The sequence below is a fragment of the Hippopotamus amphibius genome, chromosome 8 (assembly GCF_030028045.1).
Source record: "Hippopotamus amphibius kiboko isolate mHipAmp2 chromosome 8, mHipAmp2.hap2, whole genome shotgun sequence".
Taxonomy (NCBI): domain Eukaryota; kingdom Metazoa; phylum Chordata; class Mammalia; order Artiodactyla; family Hippopotamidae; genus Hippopotamus; species Hippopotamus amphibius.
The window spans coordinates 5,175,070-5,196,397 of record NC_080193.1 but is presented as its reverse complement, the minus strand read 5'-3'; the positions used below and the strand labels follow the sequence as shown (position 1 = coordinate 5,196,397).

The 21,328-nt window shown below is 52.8% G+C and overlaps 3 protein-coding genes across 8 annotated transcripts in view; 2 read left to right on the top strand and 1 right to left on the bottom strand.

Annotated features, from left to right (window-relative positions):
- ZNRF3 (zinc and ring finger 3) overlaps nucleotides 1-9,129 on the top strand; it is a 138,937-nt gene extending 129,808 nt beyond the window's left edge. For all 5 annotated transcript variants that reach the window (XM_057744050.1, XM_057744053.1, XM_057744051.1 and 2 more), the window contains 3 exons: nucleotides 1,353-1,455; nucleotides 2,115-3,860; nucleotides 5,259-9,129. In XM_057744050.1, coding sequence (XP_057600033.1) covers nucleotides 1,353-1,455; nucleotides 2,115-3,860; nucleotides 5,259-5,302 — 1,893 coding nt within the window. In that variant the 3' untranslated portion in view covers nucleotides 5,303-9,129. The remainder of the gene's footprint in view (nucleotides 1-1,352; nucleotides 1,456-2,114; nucleotides 3,861-5,258) is intronic.
- On the bottom strand, nucleotides 4,948-10,984 carry C8H22orf31 (chromosome 8 C22orf31 homolog). The gene is made up of 3 exons (XM_057744058.1): nucleotides 10,778-10,984; nucleotides 9,618-9,886; nucleotides 4,948-5,362 (listed from the first exon to the last, which is right to left on the bottom strand). The coding sequence occupies exons 1-3, from the start codon at nucleotides 10,892-10,894 to the stop codon at nucleotides 5,305-5,307; spliced, it is 444 nt and encodes a 147-aa protein (XP_057600041.1). The 5' UTR covers nucleotides 10,895-10,984; the 3' UTR covers nucleotides 4,948-5,304.
- Nucleotides 10,985-19,255: 8,271 nt separating this feature from the next.
- Nucleotides 19,256-21,328, top strand: part of KREMEN1 (kringle containing transmembrane protein 1) — a 62,247-nt gene continuing 60,174 nt past the window's right edge. Inside the window, exon 1 of one of the 2 annotated variants that reach the window (XM_057744056.1) lies at nucleotides 19,256-19,483. In XM_057744056.1, the coding sequence (XP_057600039.1) occupies nucleotides 19,387-19,483 (97 nt within the window). In that variant the 5' untranslated portion in view covers nucleotides 19,256-19,386. The remainder of the gene's footprint in view (nucleotides 19,484-21,328) is intronic. The other variant, XM_057744057.1, reaches the window with a different exon arrangement.

The window sequence follows — 21,328 nt, the reverse complement described above, 5'->3', positions numbered from 1 at the left end:
TCTGGACAGAGGCACATGCATACACACACATTTGGGGACGCGGGAAGCAAACCACTTGAGAATTAGTTGCAGGCATTTGATGCCCCTTTGATGAAGGCATCCTGCCGCCGTGTAGAGTGTTGGAGGAAAAAAGAGGTTTTGCAGAGGCCTTCAGATAAATAGTCTCGCATGGTCTCCACCTGCAGACGGCCTGCTTTCTCATCTGGGCCCAGGAGGGTTCTACCTTAGTGATCTTGGGCAAGTGACTACTCTCTTTGCCTCTGCTTGTGACATGGGCCTAAGACTGACCTGTACTCCAGGTGATCACGGAGGTTACATGAGAAAATCCAGATAGACCTCTTTTTTTTTTCTCTAGTGGCGAGTGGGGGCTACTCTTTGTTGCAGGGCAGGGCTTCTCAGTGCGGTGGCTTCTCTTGTTGCAGAGCCCGGGCTCTAGGGCGCGTGGGCTTCAGTAGTTGTGGCTCACAGGCTCTAGCACACAGGCTCAGTAGTTGTGGCGCACGGGCTTAGTTGCTCGGTGGCATGTGGGATCTTCCTAGACCAGGGATTGAACCCGTGTTCCCTGCATTGGCAGGTAGATTCTTAACCACTGTGCCACCAGGGAAGTCCCCAGATAGGACTCTTGCCATGATCAGGCACAGCCTTAGGTGTTAGTTTGAATGTTACTTCATTAAGCTGGTCAGATCATGGAAAATCAAAGTAAAATTAGCAAGTGTGGCGGGTGTTCGTGGCTCAGGAACTTTAGAGGTGATTCTGCCTGCCTTAGAACCCCATCGCCTCCTCTCCATGTCGGGTGCTTTGTTTTAAACCATGTACCCCCAGGTGAGTGCTAAGGGTGCAGTGAAGGGGCGCACAGAAGAACTTTGCCCCTTGGCTGTCCCACCTGTCAGTCATGAGTCTGGGCATCTTCCTTTTTACCTTGCCCCATCTTGGAATCCAGATGCAGCCACCATCCCAGAAATGCAAAAGGTTTGGGGGTGTATCTAGCCATCCCTCCATGCCCCCAGGCTGACCATTTGTACTAGCACACAGCTCTGGCAGTCCTGTGTGTGCAGCATGGGTGTGAGTGCCCTCCTTACAAGAAAGGAGCCTGCTTCCTCCCTCAACACCAAAGGAGCTGGCTGAAGGGCCGTGTGCTTCTCCCTAGAAACTGTGTGTGGGCCCCAACTCCAGTGCACAGAGCCCACTTGTAGCTAGAGATGGGGAGGGGCAGCCTCCAGGCACCGCCACGGTGAACTGGGCTCCTTGGTCCACTCTGGGCTCCATGGGAAGAAGCACGTGCCAGGCTGAAGACAGGATCACCCTCTGCCTGTGCCCTCCCTTCAGGCTATGTGTCCTCTCTTCCTTCCCAGGAACTGCGGGTCATCCCCTGTACTCACCGCTTTCACAGGAAGTGCGTGGACCCCTGGCTGCTGCAGCACCACACCTGCCCCCACTGTCGACACAACATCATAGGTAATTCTCTGCTGCCTCTGTTGTTGCTGGAGAGTCACTGTCTTTACTGAGTACCTAGCAGGAGCAGGACATGCTGCAGGCTGGTGAGCAAGCAAACCACCACAGCATTGCCGCCTGGACTTGGAGGCGTGAGGGCTTGGGGTTTGGAGGCCTTAGAAAAATCACCCTGAGTTTGGGTTCTGGCTTTGGCATGAACTGGCTTCCTGACCTTGGGTATGGGGCATCTCCAGGCCTTGGGCCCACAGTCTCCACAGCAGGATGACAGTGGTGATGCTTGCTGTGCCTGGTACCTTGGGGCTGTGATGCTGTTGCCGCGTCCACGAGGTGGTAGATGAGGGGCGGGAAGGCGGGGTGCCCTCCACGTAGCTGTTTTCCCAAGAGGGAGAACGCCTTTCCTCTCGGTGTCCCTCTTGCTCTTTCGAGCCTTATGCCGTGCAGAGCAGCTGGGAGGTGGGAGATGGACCCTGACAGGAGTGACCACCTTTCCGGTGGAGAAGCAGGAAGCCTCTGCCCACGTGGTCGGGTTTGGTGGCAGCTTAGAATGGGCCAGGGTCGTGAGACTGGGCACCTCGGCCAGGGTCGTGAGTCTGTGCCCGCTCCTCGAGCCCTGGGTCGCAGCGTGGTCGCCCCGCTGACCTGTTTCCTCCGCCTCTCCCCAGAACAAAAGGGAAACCCGAGCGCCGTGTGCGTGGAGACCGGCAGCCTGGCGCGAGGCCGGCAGCAGAGGGTGATCTTGCCGGTGCACTACCCGGGCCGCGTGCACAGGGCCAGCGCCATCCCCGCCTACCCCACGAGGACGAGCATGGACGCCCACGGGAACCCCGTCACGCTGCTGACCGTGGACCGGCGCGGCGAGCAGGGCCTCTTCCCGCCGCAGACCCCCGCTTACCTCCGCGGCTACCCGCCCCTCCCCCTGGACCACAGCCTGGCCCCTCACCGCTGCGGCCTGGAGCACCGGCCTTACTCGCCGGCCGCCCCCTTCCGCAGGCCCAAGTTCGCTGGCCGCAGCTTCTCCAAGGCAGCTTGCTTCTCCCAGTACGAGGCCATGTACCAGCACTACTACTTCCGGGGCCTCAGCTACCCCGAGCAGGAGGGGCAGCCGCCGCCCCGCCTCGCCCCCGCGGGCCCGGCGCGGGCCTTCCCCCCGGGCGGCGGCGGCCTGTTCTTCGCCCCCGCGGCGCACGTGGCCCCGGCGTCGCACCTGGAGAGCGGCAGCGCGTCCAGCTTCAGCTGCTACCACGGCCACCGCTCGGTGTGCAGCGGCTACCTGGCCGACGGCCCGGGCAGCGACAGCAGCAGCAGCGGCGGCAGCTCGGGCCAGTGCCGCTGCTCGTCCAGCGACTCGGTGGTGGACTGCACGGAGGTCAGCAACCAGGGCGTGTACGGGAGCTGCTCCACCTTCCGCAGCTCGCTCAGCAGCGACTATGACCCCTTCGTCTACCGCAGCCGCAGCCCCTGTCGCGCCGTTGATGTGGAGGGCTCGGGCCGGGGGCCGGTCCTGCGCCTCGAGGGCTCCCCGCCCCCCGAGGAGCTCCCGGCGGTGCGCGGCCCAGGTGCGGGGCGGGGGGAGCCCTGGCCCGGGCCCGCCTCTCCCTCGGGGGACCAGCTGTCCACCTGCAGCCTGGAGATGAACTACAGCAGCAGCTCCTCCCTGGAGCCCCGGGGGCCCAACAGCTCTACCTCAGACGGGGGGCTCGAGGCCTCTCCCGGGGCCGCCCTGGACCTCAGGAGGACCTGGAAGGGGGCCCGGGAGGGGCCGTCGTGTGCCTGCTGCTGTGAACCGCAGTCCCCTGCGCCGGAGCCCAGCGCGGGGGCGGCCGGGGGCGACCCCTTGTTCCTGGGCCCCCCGCCCTGTGAGGGCTGCGGCCCCCCGGGTGGGGAGTCGCAGCCGGGAAGCTCTCAGGGCCCGTATGGCCTTCACCCGGACCATTTGCCCCGGACAGATGGGGTGAAGTACGAGGGCCTGCCCTGCTGCTTCTATGAAGAGAAGCAGGTGGCCCGCGGGGGCGGGGGCGGGGGCGGCGGCTGCTACACCGAGGACTTCTCCGTGCGCGTGCAGTACGCGCTGGCCCAGGAGCCTCCGCCCAGCTGCCACCCTGGGGCCCGGGACCTGAGCCAGCGCATCCCCATCATTCCGGAGGATGTGGGCTGTGACTTGGGCTTGCCCTCTGACTGCCAAGGGACCTGTGACCTTAGCCCCTGGGGTGGGCCGCTGCCAGGTCCGGATGCCCTGTGGCCCCGCAGGGGCCTGGGAGCAGCCCAGGAAGAAGAGCGGGTTCTGTGCTGCCCGGCCAGGGCACTGCTGCCACCTCCCTGCCCTCCAGAGGATGGGGGGGCCCCTGAGGCCAGCCCCAGTGCCCCCCAGGACACTCAGGAGTCCAGCACCACAGCTGCCGAGGCTGCAGGTGAGAGCAGGTGGTGACACTAGGCCAGAATCTGGGTCTTCTCTCCCCACTGTCACTTTCTGAGTGACTTTCCTGGTGCCCTTGGCTTTAAAACCATCTGTACCTTATGATTTCCAAGTGTTACTCCCCAACCCAGCTCTTCCTCTGACCTCCAGACCTGCTGGGCCTTCTGCTTCCGTGATCTCACCCCCAGATGCCGCAGAAGCATCCCACCCGATCCTGCCACAGCAGTGTCTTGAGTTCCTCCCTCTGCGCCCCCTTCTCCAAGTCTCCCCACCCCGATGCGCAGGCCAAAAGCCCAGGCCCCATCCCTGAGCCTGCCCTGTCCCTCACGCTCCAGGGTCCTGGGCTTTTCAGGCTGTCTGTGAGAAGCACAAGTGCTGGTTTTCCCTGATCCAGAAGATTGAATCTCCAGGAAAATGAAACTTAGAAAAAGACATGCAAAATTCAAATCCAGATTTTTTATTATTAGATTCAGCAGACATCACCAAATTGCAATAAAGTTTCCAAACATTTTGTCTTAGTAGTGAACAGTGTGCAGTCTAGCACCTTTGGGTAGCACTGGGACAATTCCATCTCCAAAGTAAACCCCACGTGGATCTGCTCTGCTCCCCACCTGCTGTCCGCAGCCTGCCCGTTTCCTGTCTCCAGGGCAAGGGCAGTAGTCTTCTGACTGGTCTTACCTTCTGCCCCACGTGGGCTCCAGAGTCTTCTTTTTTAAAACACAGGTCTCTGTCTTTATACAAGAAAAGACTTCACTGACTTGCCAGTACCTTCCGAATTTTAGAAATGTAAACCCCTCGCCCAGGTCTGTATGATCAGGCTCTGCTGACCCTTCGGACCTCCTCTTGCTTCCCTCCTTGTTCACGACACCAGCCGCCTGTGCCCCCGTCCTGTTCTTCCAACGTGCCAGGCGCGTTCCAGCCTCCAGGCCTCTCTGCCGCTCCTCTCTTGCAGATCTCGGCTTAAGTGCCTCCCGCCAGCCCCCTCTGAGCTTACTCTCATACCCTCTGTTGACTTCCCACATTTTCACAATCTGAAAATACTTTGTTGTGAGGCCTGGGAGCTCTGCGATGGGGGTCTTCCCGGTGCCTGCAACAGAGCCCAAGGCACATCTTTTGTACGTGGTGTTTTCATGCTGCCTAAGGGTTTCCAGAAGGCTCTGCACAGCCCGATGAGGGACGCTGGCTCTCTAGAAGGCTCCGGGGCCCTCAGAAAGGCGGCTCCGCTTCAGCCCTTTACCATGTACGCAGTCCGTCCAGGATCGAGAGCTGTCACTTCCCGAGAGCCCGCCACAGGCTGGGATGGGCCTCCAGGTCCCTTTCCTGGTCCCTGCGTGTGGCGCCCAAAGCCTGCGGGGCTGGCTTCCTCCCCTGACCGTTGTTCTCTCTCTCCCAGGACTGAGATCTCGCCCGGTGGAGAGTGGCGGCCCCGGAGCCTGAGCTCAGAAGGAACTCTTCCGTGGAAATGGGAACTGTATGGAGACTCCAAACTCTGACTTCCTACAGAAAGAAAAAAAAAATTTTTTTTAGCTTTGACAAACACAAAAGTGGTAATAGAGCCCTCCTTCTCAACCCAAAATGTGAGCCACCTGTGGCAACCCCCTACCCCCATTAACAAACCAACAGACAAAAAATTCTCGGAGTCTTTAGCCTCTTTTGATAACATGTTACTCTTCTGTTTTGTAAAGTGTGCGTGCTTGGGGTTCCGAGGTGTGTGGGATTGACTTCTCTGCTTTGTTTTTTAAGATATTATATGTAAATGTAAAAAGTTATTTAAATATATATTTTAAAGAACCCTAACCGCCAACTTTTGCTGAAAAAAAAAAAATCACTGCTGCATTAATTGAACCACATCATGTGTAGATACTGTTGTCTCCCTGGAGGGAGCTCAGGCCTTTGAAAAGCTCAGGGCTACACCTGCCTTAGAAAATGAACCAGAAACTTGAAGTAAAGCTAGTTGATATGGGTACAAACTCTGAGGAACAATGCAATGCTGCCTCTTTCTTTCTCGTGGCAAATCCCAACGTACAAAATGTCAGGCCTTCTCGGAAGCCATGCCTCTCCAGCCTGCGCCTTCTGGCAGCTGATGGAAACAGCTCGGGGTCGGGCGGAAGGTCTGCAGCACTGGGGAGCTGGGACGAGTCATGGCTACGTAAGCCCCAAGGGGACAGGGACGATTCTGCCCAATGTCCTCAACCTGTCCCCTCCGGTCATCGTCCTAAGTAGACGGACAGAGTTCACAGTCCTGATTCTTGGGCTTCCTGCCACTGGCTTCAGAGACGGCTAGATGGGGTGTGTGGGGACAGACACCCAGGAGGAATGTACGTGGTTTTGCAGCCTTGGTGTCTGACCCAGCTCGGGGAGAGGAGGGATGAGGGGCGCCCCGGAGCGGACTTGTACGGATGCGTCCCTGTGGGCGTGGCCACCCCCCCTCACCCACCCCCCCCCCACCCCGCTACTCAGGCCTTGGGCTGCCTTCCTGGGTGCGCGTGGCCGGGACCGCACAGGGTCTGAGCTCCCTTTGAATGATACGTTTCCCATCCCATCGCTTCAGGGTTGTTCAGCCTTCTGCCTCGTGGCTGAAATTGCTCATCTCGCCTGCCAATGTCTACTGTCCTTTCTACCTAATGCACTATTATGTATTGATTCTCCATGAGACAGAGAGAAAGAGACTATCAGATAGTTTAGACCCAAAGGGTAGGTTTTATGTATTGTTCCAGCCTTTTGTCCTGTGTCGTTTGTTGTTTTCAGAGGGAGGGAGAGTTTAAAAACCCAAACCATTTTTTAAAAGTTGTTTCCATTTTAAAAGGGAGAATCTATTTAAAGCTATTTCAGATCAGGGATCGCTATCCTTTGTGTCCAATGTATTTCTTGTTCTTAAAAAAAATTTTTTTTAGAAGAAACTAATCACATTAGCCCTTGTATTTGCTAACTCTTCCGGTCACTTCTACTTATTCATTTATTCAGCAGCTGTTTGTTGTCATCTGAAATGCTCATTTGCTGAATAGGAACCTTGAATCCTGGCCCCCTGTAGGGGGGGAAGCAAAGACCCACCCCAGGTTGCCAGGGGACGGTGATGGCTCTTCTCCAGTCAGGCCGGGGGGAGGTCAGCCCAGGGTCCACACCAGAACGTTTTGTGTGAGAATCTTACTGAATCCCTATTTCTTAAAAACCCCAGCCTGGGATGAGGAAATGTGTGTCCTTCCAGCCAGGATACGTCAGAAAGAAATTCCAGCCTTGAACAGTTGAGCCATTTGCCATTAAGGAACTCACTGTGGTGAGATTTGCCCTCCAGCCTCTGAGGTGCAGTCCCTCAGGGGCTGAGCCCCACCCCCAGCCCCGCCTGTGCCCAGCGCACCTGTTGGCGAGGGCGTCCGAAGCGCCTGAGCCCGTGACATGTGATCTGGGCTGCCTTTATTGCTCAGGCCAGGAGCAGCAGCTGCTGAGGACAGCAGCGTGCATCTTGTGGTTTTAGGGAAAGGGTGGGGGCCATGGCTTCTAACACGAACTACAAAAAGCAGCGTCTCATCGTTGAGATGTTGTCTGTTTGTTTGTGGTTTTGTGTTTTTTTTTTTGGGGTGCATATTATCTTCCTTGTCTGAAATCGTACCCCCAAAGTGGCTTGCTTTAGCCCTGGCTGGAAAAACCACTCCTCAACAGCCTTAAGCAATAAAGAGACGAGGAGAGCATGTGGCTTCAACTGGGGCATCCAATTTTCATTGGAAACAGCAGTAACTGCAGAGGGCCAAAGAAACACATTTTATTTTCATGGTTTATAGGGTGGTAGAAACAGAAAAATGAAATGTTCAGATTTTACATTTCAGCCATTGTCTTAAATGTGTGTTGGGTCACCAGAATATGGTGCCCAACTATATTGCCTCACCATTCAAATCAAAAGAAATGTCTTCTTCAAAGTCGTAAGACTCCAACAATGATGACAAGTACCTTTTTTTGGTGGCCTCTCAGTGGCACGTGGGGGTTATATAGCCGTGGCAACTGGGAGCATCACATCTTCCATTGAGAGCCAACCCCACCCCCACCCTCCACCCTCCACCCCCCACCCCCGTTGCGCACGCGCGCGCACACACACACACACACACACGCACGCACGCACGCACGCACGCACGCACGCACGCAGGAATGTGACCATTGGGCATGGTCCTGCGGCCCAGCCTCGGGTACAGGACAGCCATGTAGACTGAAGAGTGCTAGAACCAGTTAAAAATGGGAGTTTGGGAGTTCTGTTTCACCAGGTACCTCTTTGTAGTAGACACAACCCCAGGATGCTGGCCTTAACTCTCCATCTCTTTGCCTCTCCCTAACCCTAATCCTAACCCACACCATTTTGTAAGTTCCCTCTGCTGTCCCACGGCCCACACCCTCCCTTACGTGCTGCTAGTTCCTACTCAAAGCTCATGCAGGACTAATGCTTTTAAAATGAGGTCTAAAAAATAATTACTAATCAAGAGTATTATTTTTTAAACAGAACTGCCTTTTTCTATTCTTTATATAAACTATTGTGTTGGTCTAACAAGGCACTATTTTAAATTTTTTTTTTAATTTCTCCCATAGCACTTAAAAGATATTTTGTAAAGACTTTGCTGTAAAGATTTTGTAATAAAGTGGTCTAAGGGCTCCTTCTCCAACATTACCATTAAAAAAAATGTTTTAAAGGCTAGAAAACAACTTATGTATATTCTGTATATGTATAGCAGCACATTTCATTTATGGAAATATGTTCTCAGAATATTTATTTACTAATATATTTATCTTAAGCCATGTCTTATGTTGAGAGTGTGACATTGTTGGAATAATCATTGAAAATGACTAACATGAGGCCCTGTAAATACATGATAATTGCACACAGATTTTACATATTTGCCGACCAAAAACAATTTAAAACAAGTTGTAGTCTTCTATGGTTTTGTAACAAACTGTACAAATGACTGTAAAAAAAAATACAATTTTATCAAGTACGTGTTGTATGTTGTCATTTCTCTATGTGGTAAAGGTGTACAGATTCCACAAAGGAGAGGTCTGCGTGAAGCAGTGCCTAATAACGTCAGCTCGCTCATGGGAGCATCTGTGTAATTGCCTCTCCTGTTAACACATAGGTCAAGTTATTGGGGATCCAGGTGGTATCCTGGGCAAGCGTTCGAAAGAGAGCGTTTGAGACTATGTCCCTGGGGTGGCAGCCAGTTTTCTGCTTAGCCCCATGAGGGGAAGGAATGGTGGTCCATCCCAGCAGTTCACTTTTTGAAAATAGGGACTGTGGGCTAGATATAACCGTCGACTCAATCTGCCAGGCCTTTTCCTACCTGGAAGACTGAGGTCCTCCAACCCCTCTTTAAGGAAAAGGGACTTGTAGGGAAAAAAGCTTAAGCATCCAGCCTGGAAATGACCAAATCATGAAGGTCGAAAGGGGCCCTGAGTCTAAAGTGAATCTCATACCCATCTGTCTTGTTTCCTGGGGAGGGTAATCACTGATTTGTAAAGTGCTCTGAGATCGTGTGGAAGGTGCAAAGTGGTGTTTATTTCTCAGGTATCTAGCAGAGAATATCCTAATCCCTTGAGCTCTTGTTCCTATCTCTCACTCTTTAACTTGGGCCATTTCTTGGGCACAGGCTCCTCGTGGACCTCTGGCCGCTTCCTGCCCGGCAGCGGGTCCTTCTGAGCACCTTCAGGGGTGGCAGCTTGGCTGCACAGAGCCTCCCAGAGCTTTTGTTTGATGGCCCTGCCCAGCTCCAGGCTGTACCTCTTGGGGGTCCCTGAAGGATTCCACAGCATCGGCTCCACCACTGCGTGGTACAGAGCCCGGTAGCCCTCTGTGGGGAGGCCGTGGATGGTTAACGCGTCCTCCGACAACTGCTGTCTCTTCCTGGTCTCAGGAAGCGAGGCTCGGCCCTTCCAGGACGCTGTCCCAATGACCCGGGGTAGCACTTGGGTGGCAGCCACATGTTCAGCATATCTGCTCTCAAGATCTTGGCAGACTGTTACTTTTTTCTCCTTTGAACTTTCTTTACTCTAGCCAGGAAGAAAGCAGAGAAGTCAAAGCTAAAACCTGAGAAGGGAGCTCAGGATAATTATCTGGGATTTGTGTCCCCGAGTCTTGGTTACAGCCACAACCAACATTTGTCTAGCATGTTCTAGTTTACCGAATTCCTTCAGGGATGCCACTTTGAGCATTTCCCCACTACCCTGTAAGGTCAGCAGGAGACAGCTTTAAAGGCAAGGACATTGGAATGGGTTTGCCCGAGGCCACGCAGCCAGAAGGTGGACCACAGCTGTCACTTACTGAGTGCCACACAGGACCCTAAGCATCTACTCTGTGTCAGCCTCTGCTCAAAAGCCCTTTCCATGTATTAACTAATTTCATCCTCATGAAACCCTATGAAGGAAGGGCTGTTACTCCCTCTCTTGCAGATGACAAAAACCAAGATAGAAAGAGACTAAGCCCACGGTCCCCCTCAATTACTGTCAGAGCTGGGATTTGAATCCTGACTGCCTAGCTCCAGGGTGCATTCTGAGCTCTGCTGGCCACCATGGACTAACGGAATTGGACTCAGATCAGGCCTCTGGATGCCAAGTTCTCCACGTGGAAGTTCATGGCCAGGTCTGTGGCTCAGCCCTGGGTTCAAGCGTGTGTGTCTGAGCCTTTCCCATCCTCATTTTCCCTTCATGTCAAGTTCCTTTTGACTCCTCTTCTGAAAGTCACTTTATCTTCCTCTGGAACTGGGCAGAGGATAAATACACATGACTCCAGATTTGTACTCTCTTCATCATATCACGCCTCCCACCCCCATCCTCACCCCCAACAATACTGTCTTTACGATTTCCTTCTCTTGGTATGAAGAAAGGCTTACCTTTCCCTCTCCCCACCCCATCACATTTTCTCCACCACGAGCCATCACCTACCCCATTGATGCCTCCTGCAGGCCTCCTGCACGTGGGTGAGCCTGGCTGCTGCCCCACTGGCTGCTCGCTCTTAGAACTGATGGAGTTTCTAATCCCGCCCCTCCAGGTGGCTTTCATTGCTGGATCATCCTTGGGCTTTAATCTCTTTGAGGGTTTTGCGTCTGCAAACTTGCGTGATACTGGGCAGCATTTCTCCTTCAGTTGTCGCCTGAGCACCAGTTTAACCAGGGAGAAGGAACTGGCAATTAATGGGTTCTTTACAACTTCCCAAGAAGTGGTGGTACCTGGTACGGAGACATTAATGTTCTGCTTTGCACACGTTCTGGTTGTCCAGACATTAGTGAGAGCTGGCGAGTCCACATAGCAGTCCTGAAACCTGGTGTTCAGTAAGATAGACTGTCGGAGTCCATAGGCAGGAATGCTGGGGTTTCGTCTCACATAGATGGGATGCTAGAATTATAAGGGGGAGAAAAGGAATAAAAAAGACCAATACTCAAGCAGAGCCTGGAAAGTCTACTTTGGAGGTAAAGTATCAACATCTTTTTGTAGACCATTCCTTCCACACAGCTCTTAGAAATCTTTCTACACATCCTCTATCCTGCTCACCAGAGCCTTTTGTACCAGGTAGGGAAGCAGTAGAACTTCACAAGGTCACAGTGATGGTCAGGCTCTCAAAGAACATAGCATGTTTGGGCTGGAAGCGGAGGGAGGGTCCAGGAGCATTTATAAGGAATTAAAGACAATTTCTGTCTCCTGGAAAGCTAAGGGAAATCATGGCAGGAAAGGAATGGGAGACCGGATCATTCAAGCTTCCTATAGGAGCTGTAGCCACTCCTCAACTACTCTGCAACCCAGAAATGACAGCAGGTAAAATCCTGCCAAGGCCTGAAACCACTTTCTAACCAGGCTTACATGAACCAAGAAAAGCTGCTAAGCAGGGAAATAGACCCCGGGGTCTATAAAGGCGAAAGCACAATGTAAATGATGCTGGCCTCCATTTCCCAGGACCAGCCAAGAACAAGAAAACAATTTGGATAGATTAGAATCACACACTTAAAGAGACCCAGCTTTCTAAGAAATGTCATCTATAATAAAATAAAATCACCTTACCATATTTCGGTTGCCTTAAATTTTATTTTAGCTAGCTTAGTAGGGGGAAGAAATATGTATTTTCTTTTCCCTTTTTCTTTTTTGTTTTTTTGTTTTGTTTTGTTTTGTTTTAATATTTCTATCACCTGTCTTTCTCTGCCTCAGTCATGTGTGGGCAAATTGCTCTTTGTTTAGATTTTGGGTCTCATGCAGGCAGTTTTGAACTATTATCTCTAGTATTTGTGATGTCACTTTGGTTTGTGATGTGGGTGTGGGTGTTACATCATCAGATTTTTCTAGTTAAATTATGTTGGAAGAAGTTCTATTTTCTTGTGCTTACAGCCTCAGGAACTTCTCAAGCCCTCATTTCCCCGAAAATGACTCAGGTGAATTTTGAAGGTCCTGACATTCTTAAGAAGCATGCTTTGCACACAACAGTCAAATATGCAGACCAGATTTGTGGATACAGGTAGTGAGGTGCACCCTTACATGTGCGAAAAGGCCCTTCTCCATGCATATAAAGAAGGTACTGTTAAGTTCTCAGAATAGTTGCCAAGGTTAGGGACCAGAAATGAAAGAACACGTTCCTGCAGCCCTGGGCACCTCTGCCTGCATGTATCTCCCCAGGAGACTACATGGTTTCTGGAATGTGGTTTTATTTTACATCCCATGGCAAATGCAGTAATTAGAGCTGTTAGCGGTGTCAAGGGCTTGAAACAAGAACAAAGACGCCTCTTCCTGGGAACTCTTAGGCAATGCCTAGCTCCTTATCAGGTGCCTGCCCTCTTGGTAGTTTTGATTTTTCATGTACAGAGTGCCAAAGGAGGCTCCCTCCCCAGGGGGAGGAGAGCGAAATGGTAGAAAAACAGAGTATGAGCCTGGCAGGAGTTCCTGGAATCATATGTGTTGCCTGTTTGATTTTTTTGTCCCTGGAGTGAATCAAAGTCACAGGCAGACTGCACTGCAGGCCGCCGTGGAACCACCTCCAGGCCACCAGCATCTGGACCCACAGATGCTTGAGAGGACAATGGGGCCCATTCAGTGGTGAACCCTGGACTCACCTCCAGAGAGGTGGGTCAGTTTTAGAGCAGGGCTCTGGAAAGGGTTTGTCTTTGGGAAGGGTTTGCGAACGTCTGGAGACTAGGCAGGCCGGCATCCTTTCAAAGCCGGTGAACCCCAGAGAAGTGCCACCAGGCTCTGGGGCTACAGTCTGCCTTTACTCCACATGGCAGGGCCAGAAGGGCAAGAAAGGCACATGGAGCTGCTCTTCTATTTCCCTTCTCTCCTCCTCCATCTTGCGGTTGGCTTTCCCACACCACCTCTTTCCAGACACTCAAATGTATTTACTTTCCTAGGCCTTTGACTCAAGGAGCACTTAGAATCTCCTTCTAGCACAGAGCTGTTCACACAGATGGCAGCTGGTATAGACTTCAAATTCTACATTCTCTCCCTTCCGTGTAACTCCCTTCAATTGGCCCTGCCCCAGTAGTAACTCTCACGTTCCTTAGAAATAACTCAGGGTAATTTGACTTGTGCTATTTCTCCTATTTCAGTAAAATCTGTGTTGATTGAATGCTCACAGTAGTCCAAACATGGTTCTAGACATTTTACCAACATCATCTCACCAAATGCTACCAACAGCCTTCTGCATGAATTCGGGTGCTGCTGCCATCTCTACTTCATAGATGAAGAAACTGAAGGTCCAGTTGCTCAAGGACCGTGACCAGGCCCCAAAGCTAGTAACCAACAAAGGCTGGACTCAACCCAACCCGGGTCTACACCACCCTTGCTCTTATCCACTCAGATACACTGTGATGCTCTGCCTTGAATCTGGTTGGCCCATCCACATACCACATCTAGACACAGACCACATCAAGTGCTGTTGATGGATCCCAGATCATCTCTCAATGGGCAAGTGAATTCACATCTCTGGGCCTTACTTTCCTCCTCTGTGAAATGGGGCTAGTAGGAGTGCCTACCCCAGGATCACTATGATGAGGAAATGGGATAACGCATGTGAAGCACTTGGCATGGCTCCTGGCACAAAGTGTTCAATAAATAAAGTTCTTATTAATGTTTTTTGTTTGTTTGTTTTGGTTTTTTGGCTGTGCTGTGCAGCATGTGTGATCTTAGTTCCCTGACCAGGGATTGAACTCGAGCTCCCTGTAGTGGAAGCATGGATTCTTAACCACTGGACCACCAGGGAATTCCCTAATGTTATTATTATTTTTTAACATATTTATTTATTTATTTGCTGCATTGGGTCTTCGTTGATGCACCCAGGCTTTGTCTAGTTGCGGTGAGTGGGGGCTACTCTTCATTGTGGTGCACGGGCTCCCTGTGGTGGCTTCTCTTGTTGCAGAGCACAGGCTTTAAGTGCATGGGTTTCAGTAGTTGCGGCATATGGACTCAGTTGTGGCACACAGGCTTAGTTGCTCCGCAGCATATGGGATCTTTCTGGAGCAGGGATCGAACCCATGTCCCCTGCATTGGCAGGCGGATTCTTAACCACTGCACCACCTAGGAAGTCCCAGTTCCTAATGTTGTTAATATTATGGCCCATTCACTCATCTGACCCTTTCTTGAACCCCTGTTGCTTATGGTCTGAGTGATTTAACCCAACATTTTATATGAACTTCAACCCAGGTCCTTCATGTGTACCCATCTGGTTCATGAGGCCAAGCAATGAGCCTCTTTTTTTTTTTAATTGAAGTATAATTTTTCAGATTGTTCTCCATTATACGTTATTACAAGATATTGAATATAGTTCCCTGTGCCACACAGTAAATTCTTGTCATCAAGAAATGAGCCTCTTGAATTGGGGGACAATTCTGATCTGACTTGTGTATCCTGACATTTCTTTTCCCACGATCCACCTTCACTAAACATTTGTCAGATTTATCGACCTTACGGAGGTGATGTATCTACAGGAGCTGCATTTCCCCCAGGTTTTAGAAGTTGTCCCTAATATCCCTGCTTTGCTGGATGGAAAGGGAAGCGGGTACCTGAGGATACACTAAAGAAAGCAGTTTTTTAACAGAGGTTGCTCTGTTGAAGCTTGTTCAGAAGTATAAAGTCAGAATGGAAAGACTCTATTTGGTCCAGGGTCCTGAAACTATGGCAAGAGTTTCCACTGTTGGTGCCAACAGTCGATCCAGAGAACTTGGGGTTGAGGCCATAGGGCTTCCGTGTTGCAGAAAGGCCTGTTCCTTGGTTTGATTTGCCAATGAACCTTTTTTACTCTGCTGAGCTCAGTCTAAATAACCTTTATTTTCCACCCATCCTTTGGAGCTGTTTTTCCTGACATATCTAAACCACCGCTTCTATTTGGAAACACATCTGCCGGGCTCTGATGCTTAGCCAGGCACTCCTCACTGTATTTTTAGCTCCAATAATCTTTCTTCTTTCTTTTTCTCCTTCACTACCACTCTTCTTCTCTTTAATTTCGCTTAGCTCCTATTCTCTTTCCGGAGGGTCAGTGAATAAAGAGGAAATTGAGCCAATGTATATGAATTCTCATCTTTCTCCTTCATGCCCCACTCCCAAATTCCAGTGGAATTTAGTTGTTTTTAATTTCCTCAGAAGATGTTTTCATTTTAACACCCAAGCAAGGAAACTTCCACACCCATATGGGAACACATCTGAGGTTCGTGATGTAGAAGTTTTAGGAAAGAAGAGAAAAACTTTGGATGAGAGAATTTGAAAAGATTCCTAAATCATGATGCAAACCCAGAGGACCAGTGATTTAGACCACATGTGCTGAATACACACCTATCATGGGCCAAGTATGCGGAATGAGGGTGGGTGCCCTGCCCATGCCGCCGCGCCTTCTCATCTGGCTCTGAGTTCTCAGACGTGGCCACCTGGATGCCCCACAGACACCTCTAACTCATTATGTTCAAAACTAAATTCTTCTTCTCCCTTCACCCCCATCAGAACAAACTACTACTTCTCTTGAATTTTCCATCACTAGTTGCCTGACCCAGAATCTGCGAGACAAGATCAGTAATAGTACTGTGCTGAGACAAGCCTGAGGCTAAAGGAAAATCAGAAATCTAAATCCCATTTCTATTTAAAATGTTGAGATTCTGTTCATCATTAATTTTTGGCATTCATTTAGAGTTTTTAAAGATATTGCATTAAAACACTGTCCATTAAATATATTTAATGTATTTTAAAATTGATTATTTATCTTGATTACTGAGTTTTGAGGGGGCCCCATAAGTCTTGTGCCTGAGGCCAATGCCTCACTCACCTCACCCCAATCCCAGCCCTGGACCACTCAGTGAGCATTGGTTGCTAGAACCCCATAAAGACAGGAAGGCAATTCATCATGGTGATGAGGAGTGTGGTCCTGAAGTCCCACTGCCTGGGGTCAAAGCCCAGGCTCCACCATTAGGCGACCTTTGAGCAAGCCATTTAACCTCTCTGTATGAGGGGGCTGGTAAGGGTGCCTACCTCATAGGGCTACCATCATATGCGAAATGTAATGACAAACACTGCACCCCGCCGAGAGCTTAAAGCATCAAATCCTCAGTACACATTTGCTATTCTTGTCATTATAGTCAGAATCCTTATCCAGTGCTCTCTCTACAGCATGACTACCCTCTGAGCAGAAATCATCACAGCTGGAGATTCAAACTCCAGGATTGCCCAAACTCCATCAGCTGAGATTTCTTGGCTTCTTGGCAAATCCTGCTGCCCTCAGGAGGAATCCAAGGGCCTGACTGCAGAGCCAGCAGACAGACAGACACCAACATCTTCCTGGTGGCCCAGGGGCTACAGCCAATGCCCTCACTCTTTCCATGAAATGAAGCTGCGTAAGGACTGAGGCATGTGAAGCATTGAAATGAATATTTCAGGCAGCTCCTTGCCAGGGCCAGGGACCACATAACTGAGCAAAGACCTTGAACCATTACATGCCCTGACCTAGACCTGATTGGCTGTATTTTTAGCCTCTGTGTGCTGTTTCCATCACCTGTGCTGGGCTTTACGCTGGAAAAGAGGGGAGGGAGGCCTGGGGACAGTTAGATGTTTCTTATGGCAGCCAGTGGGGGGAGGGGCTTGCACACTATTTTTGAGCTCTGTCCTACAAGCCAGCTTTCAGGGGCCTGCAACATTTCTGGAGTGTGTGTAGTTAATGACACAGGCCCCAGAGCTTAGAAGGACCCCAGGCTTGGTTTAAAGCTCTGTTGTTGCCATCTTGAAATTCTTAATAATTTTGACCAAGGGACCCCACATTTTCATTTCTCACGGTAGCCCATTCTGGTTACACAAGGCCAAGAGAGCACAGTAAAGGAAGGGGCTGGTACCCAGCCTGCGGGGGGCCTTTCTGCAGGGCAGTAAAGACAGATGGGAGCTACTGCCATGAGGCATAAACCCCCAGACTTGGCCAAAAAAACCTGATTTCAACTCCCCCCCATTTCCTCCTCTGAAACTAGCCTGAGATGTGAAAGATTGCATAAACTGTAGAGCTGTGTTCTGCTTTGCTAAAACATTTCCCCAGCACTCTATTTAAAATGGTCCAAAGAGCATCCTCTGTCAATATCATTATTTTCTTGTCTTTGTAGCATTTTTTTGCTCTCTGAAGTTCACATTATTTTCCTGTTGGTCCACTGGCCTCTCCCCTCCCTGTGAGTGTCAGTTCTGGGAGTATAAGTTCTTGTCTTGTTGGTGCTCTTGACAGGCTCCTCACTGAATATTTGTTGAATGGAGGAAGGATTACCTTTACTGAGTACTTGCTTTGTGCTGATGCTTTTGCCCTTAATGGTGCTGAAGAGAGAGTGTAAGCAAGAGTGGGAGACACCAGGTGGAATGTGGAGGGTGTGTCCCCCGGGACCTGTTGGGAGGGGGCGTCCCCCTGCTTCAATAAGGAGCCCACAGGTTTCTCGACCTCGGGAATGACACAGGGAAAACAATGACTGAACAAGATTACTCTTGCCGCGGCGCTGGGTCGTGTGGGTGGAGAGGGACGGGGCCGAGAAGCTTCGTGGGAGGTAGCTGCGCCTTTGGGGCCCAGCTCGGGAGCGGCTGGGATGGGGGGATGGTTGAGGGCGAGGTGGCAGGTCTTGGGACCGGGAGAGGGGACGGATCGGGATGGCTAGGGGGCGCAGGGGCCGGAGTACCTAAGGCGGCCCGGGGACAGCCCAGCCCCGCTCAGGGCGCGGCGAGTAGGCACAGGAGGGTGGAGGTTGCCGCCGCCGCGCCGGGCGCAGGCCCGCACTTGCAAGTCTGGGACCAGGGACTTAAAAGCGCCCGGCGCACCGCCCGGACCTGCCCCGCGGGGCGTCACCGCGGCGCTTTAGGTGGGAGCCGAAGGAAAATCTCTGCCTGGGGGAGTGCGGGGGAGGAGAGAGGCCCATCACAGACCCCGGGGGCGGGCGGGGAAGACCTTGTGGGGGAGTGAGGAGCAAAGGGCCGGCAACGTGGGGACCGAGAGTTTAAGCGAGCCACGCGCTCTCTGCGCTCCGGGATCGCAGCGTCTAAGAAAGCACCATTGCCCCCATCCACTTCTGGACTTTCTCGGTGTTGGGCGCTTTACTTGCGTCTATCTAATCTAATCTAATTTAATCTAACCTAACCTAACCTAATCTAACCTAATCTACTCTTGTGAAGGCCTTTTATTATTCTTATTTTGTAGATGGCAAAGACCAAGAAACTTGCCCCAGTTGACAAAAGATGTGCCATAAGATTTGGAACTGGGGCTCAGTATACTGCCTTTTTTGTGGCTGCAAAAATTGGGATAGTGAAAGGAACTTAACAGTTTCTAAGCTCCTACTGTGTATGTGTAAAAGTTTCCACGCATTGTCTCATTTAGTATAACCGCTTTGGGAGCCATTGCTATCCACGTCCCCATTTAACTGATAAGGAAATTGAAGTAGGAGAGCTATCTATTTTTTCCTTTAAATCTGCCCAAGATCTTACAGGTGATCAAGTGGGATATGAACCCGGACGGGCTGACTCCAAAGCACCCTTTTTTTAAACCGCTGCGATGAGCCAAGCAGGGAAAAGCGGTTTGCAAGCTACTGTTCTGATTATTACGGCTGCGGTTGAGCCCGCGTGTGGGTCACGACCCGAGTGAGGGTGGAGCAGGGGTCACTGGGCTCCCGGCCCGGTCCAGCCGGGTCAAATCTCCGCCTGGGGACTCAGAACCGGTGCCTCGGGCCCCGCCCCTCACCTGCCGGTCCCGCCCCTAGAGCCTGCCAAGAAAGTGCTCCGCGGGTGGGCGGGCCCAGGTGAAGTGTGACGTGGGCGGGGCCTTGCGCGTGAATGGCAGGCGCGGGCGGGACCGGGCGGGCGTGCGCAGTCGGCTCCGCCCCTCGGGCCTCGCCGCGGAGCCCGGCGGGCCCCGGGCGGCCGGGGCGGTGGCGGAGCTGGGGAGGGCGGGCCGGGGCGGGGCGGCCGGGAGGCCGGGGCGGGGCCACGCTCGAGCTCAGCGTCCCGCTCCCATGGCCGCCCCCGGCTCCCTGCGCTGCCCCCTCTCCCCCGGGCCGCGCCCCGGGGCCCCGCACTGACGGCCCATGGCGCCGCCCGCCGCCCGCCTCGCCCTGCTCTCCGCCGCCGCGCTCACGCTGGCCGCCCGGCCCGCGCCCAGCCCCGGCCTCGGCCCCGGTCCCGGTGAGTGAGAGACCCCCCCCCCCCGCTCCGCCGCCCGTTCTACGCGGAGCCCGCCCGGGGGCCCGACTCCCTCGGCCCTGCCTTCTGGGACGCCTCCTCCAGCCCCTCAGCGACGCCCCTCAGGCCGGGCGGCCCCCCGCCTCAGGACCCGGGACTCCCCCGCGCGCCTGAGCGACGCCCTCGGCCGGCGCGCTCGCTGCCTCAGCGCCTCCCAGACCCTCTCGCCGGGCGCCTGAGCGACGCCTCCCGGGCCGGGACGTCTCCTCGGTCTCGAGACCCGACACCCCCAGCTCGAGTCCCTCAGCGACGCCCTCCCCCCCCCCGCCGGGACCACTCCCACACCCGCCTCAGGACGCCGCCCTCTCCCCGAGCCCCGCGGCGACACCCCGGGCCGGGATCCTCTCCGCAAGCCCCGCAGCGGTGCCGCGGCGCCCCCGGCGCCCCCCGCCCCCCACGCCCGCGGACCCCGCGCCTCGGCGCTCGGGAGTTGGTGCGGAGGCGCGGAGAGCGGGCACCCGGCCCCTCTGCCCGCCCCGGCTGCGCCCGCTTGCCCGGCACTGCAGGGTCTGAGCGCGGCTCCGGAATAGTCGAGTTGACCTGCCCGCCCTGCTAGAGGTACACCTGGGTCCGGAGACGACCGGCTCTACCCGGCCGGAACGTCCCCTCCTTCTCCCGGGCCGCTTTGAACTTCCCCGTGACGCTGGTGCAGGGCCATCATGGAGAGAGGAAGAAAGGAAAGGGTGATGGGAAAGCTCTCCCCTACAGAGCTTAGGGTGCTTATCCTGAGAGTGCAACGCAGAGTCCTTTTTCCCGGGTAACCCCACGCTTTAAACAGGGTCACCCGCTCCCCGGGCCAAGGTCAAGGCCAGGTCTTCCTCAAGTGGGCCCCTAGACCACGCTGGAAACTGGGACTTTGCTTAGCTTGCCCGCACACCGTTCCTTGCAGCGGAACTCCCCAAGTTGAAGAGTAGGCAAGAGGGCGTTGTCTGGCCCAGGTACATTTGTCTGCAGGTTGTTCAGGTGTTAAGAATTCAGTATTAGCGGAAGGGATGGGAAAAGTGCATTACGGGTTTGCTGAAGTATGAAAACCAGCCTCTGGGTTCTCCACCCAAAGCTGCAGGCTGTAATGTTGAAGAGATGAGATTTTGCTGCTGAAAGAAAACTCCGAATTGCTTTGTTTAGTTACCAGCTTGGATTTGTGATAAGGATAGGATTTAGTGTTGTCACTTACTGTGTGACTTTGGATTGTGCCTTCAGCTCTCTGCACCTCAGTTTCCTCATCTGTGAAGGAGGGATGATGATAGCTCCCTTGCAGGCTGTAGTGAAGATTCAATGATGTACTGCAGGTTACATACCCATACATAGCAGGCAGTCACTAAACATATTTAATAATTCTTTTTATAGTGCTTCGCAGTTTGCCAAGTGCTGGACACCTCCTTTGCCCTGGGAATGCTGTGAGCTTCCAGTCTGCTTAATCCCTATAAAAGGCGAGGCTTGGCTTTAGAGTGGTAGAAGGGGGCTCTCCCCGTGCTGTAAACCTTATGCTCAGGAAGTGGTTAGAGTGATCATTGGCCTTTTAAGGGGACATCTACAAAAACTTCTGCAGAAGTTTGATCACTTCTACTGTTTGCCCTGTGTGAGGAATGAAGGAGGGACTTTCTGAGAGCCAGGATATGTCAACATAACTGTAACCTAGTAACCCCTTAGCGCCACTTTGCCATCTGTGTGGTCAAGATTTAGTCCTCTACAGAGAGAGAGAGGTATGGGTGGAAATAAACTGGTTCCTCTCCTGGAAAGGGAAGAGTAATAGCTCTGAAAAGTGTTCAGTGAGCCAGATCTGTGCTT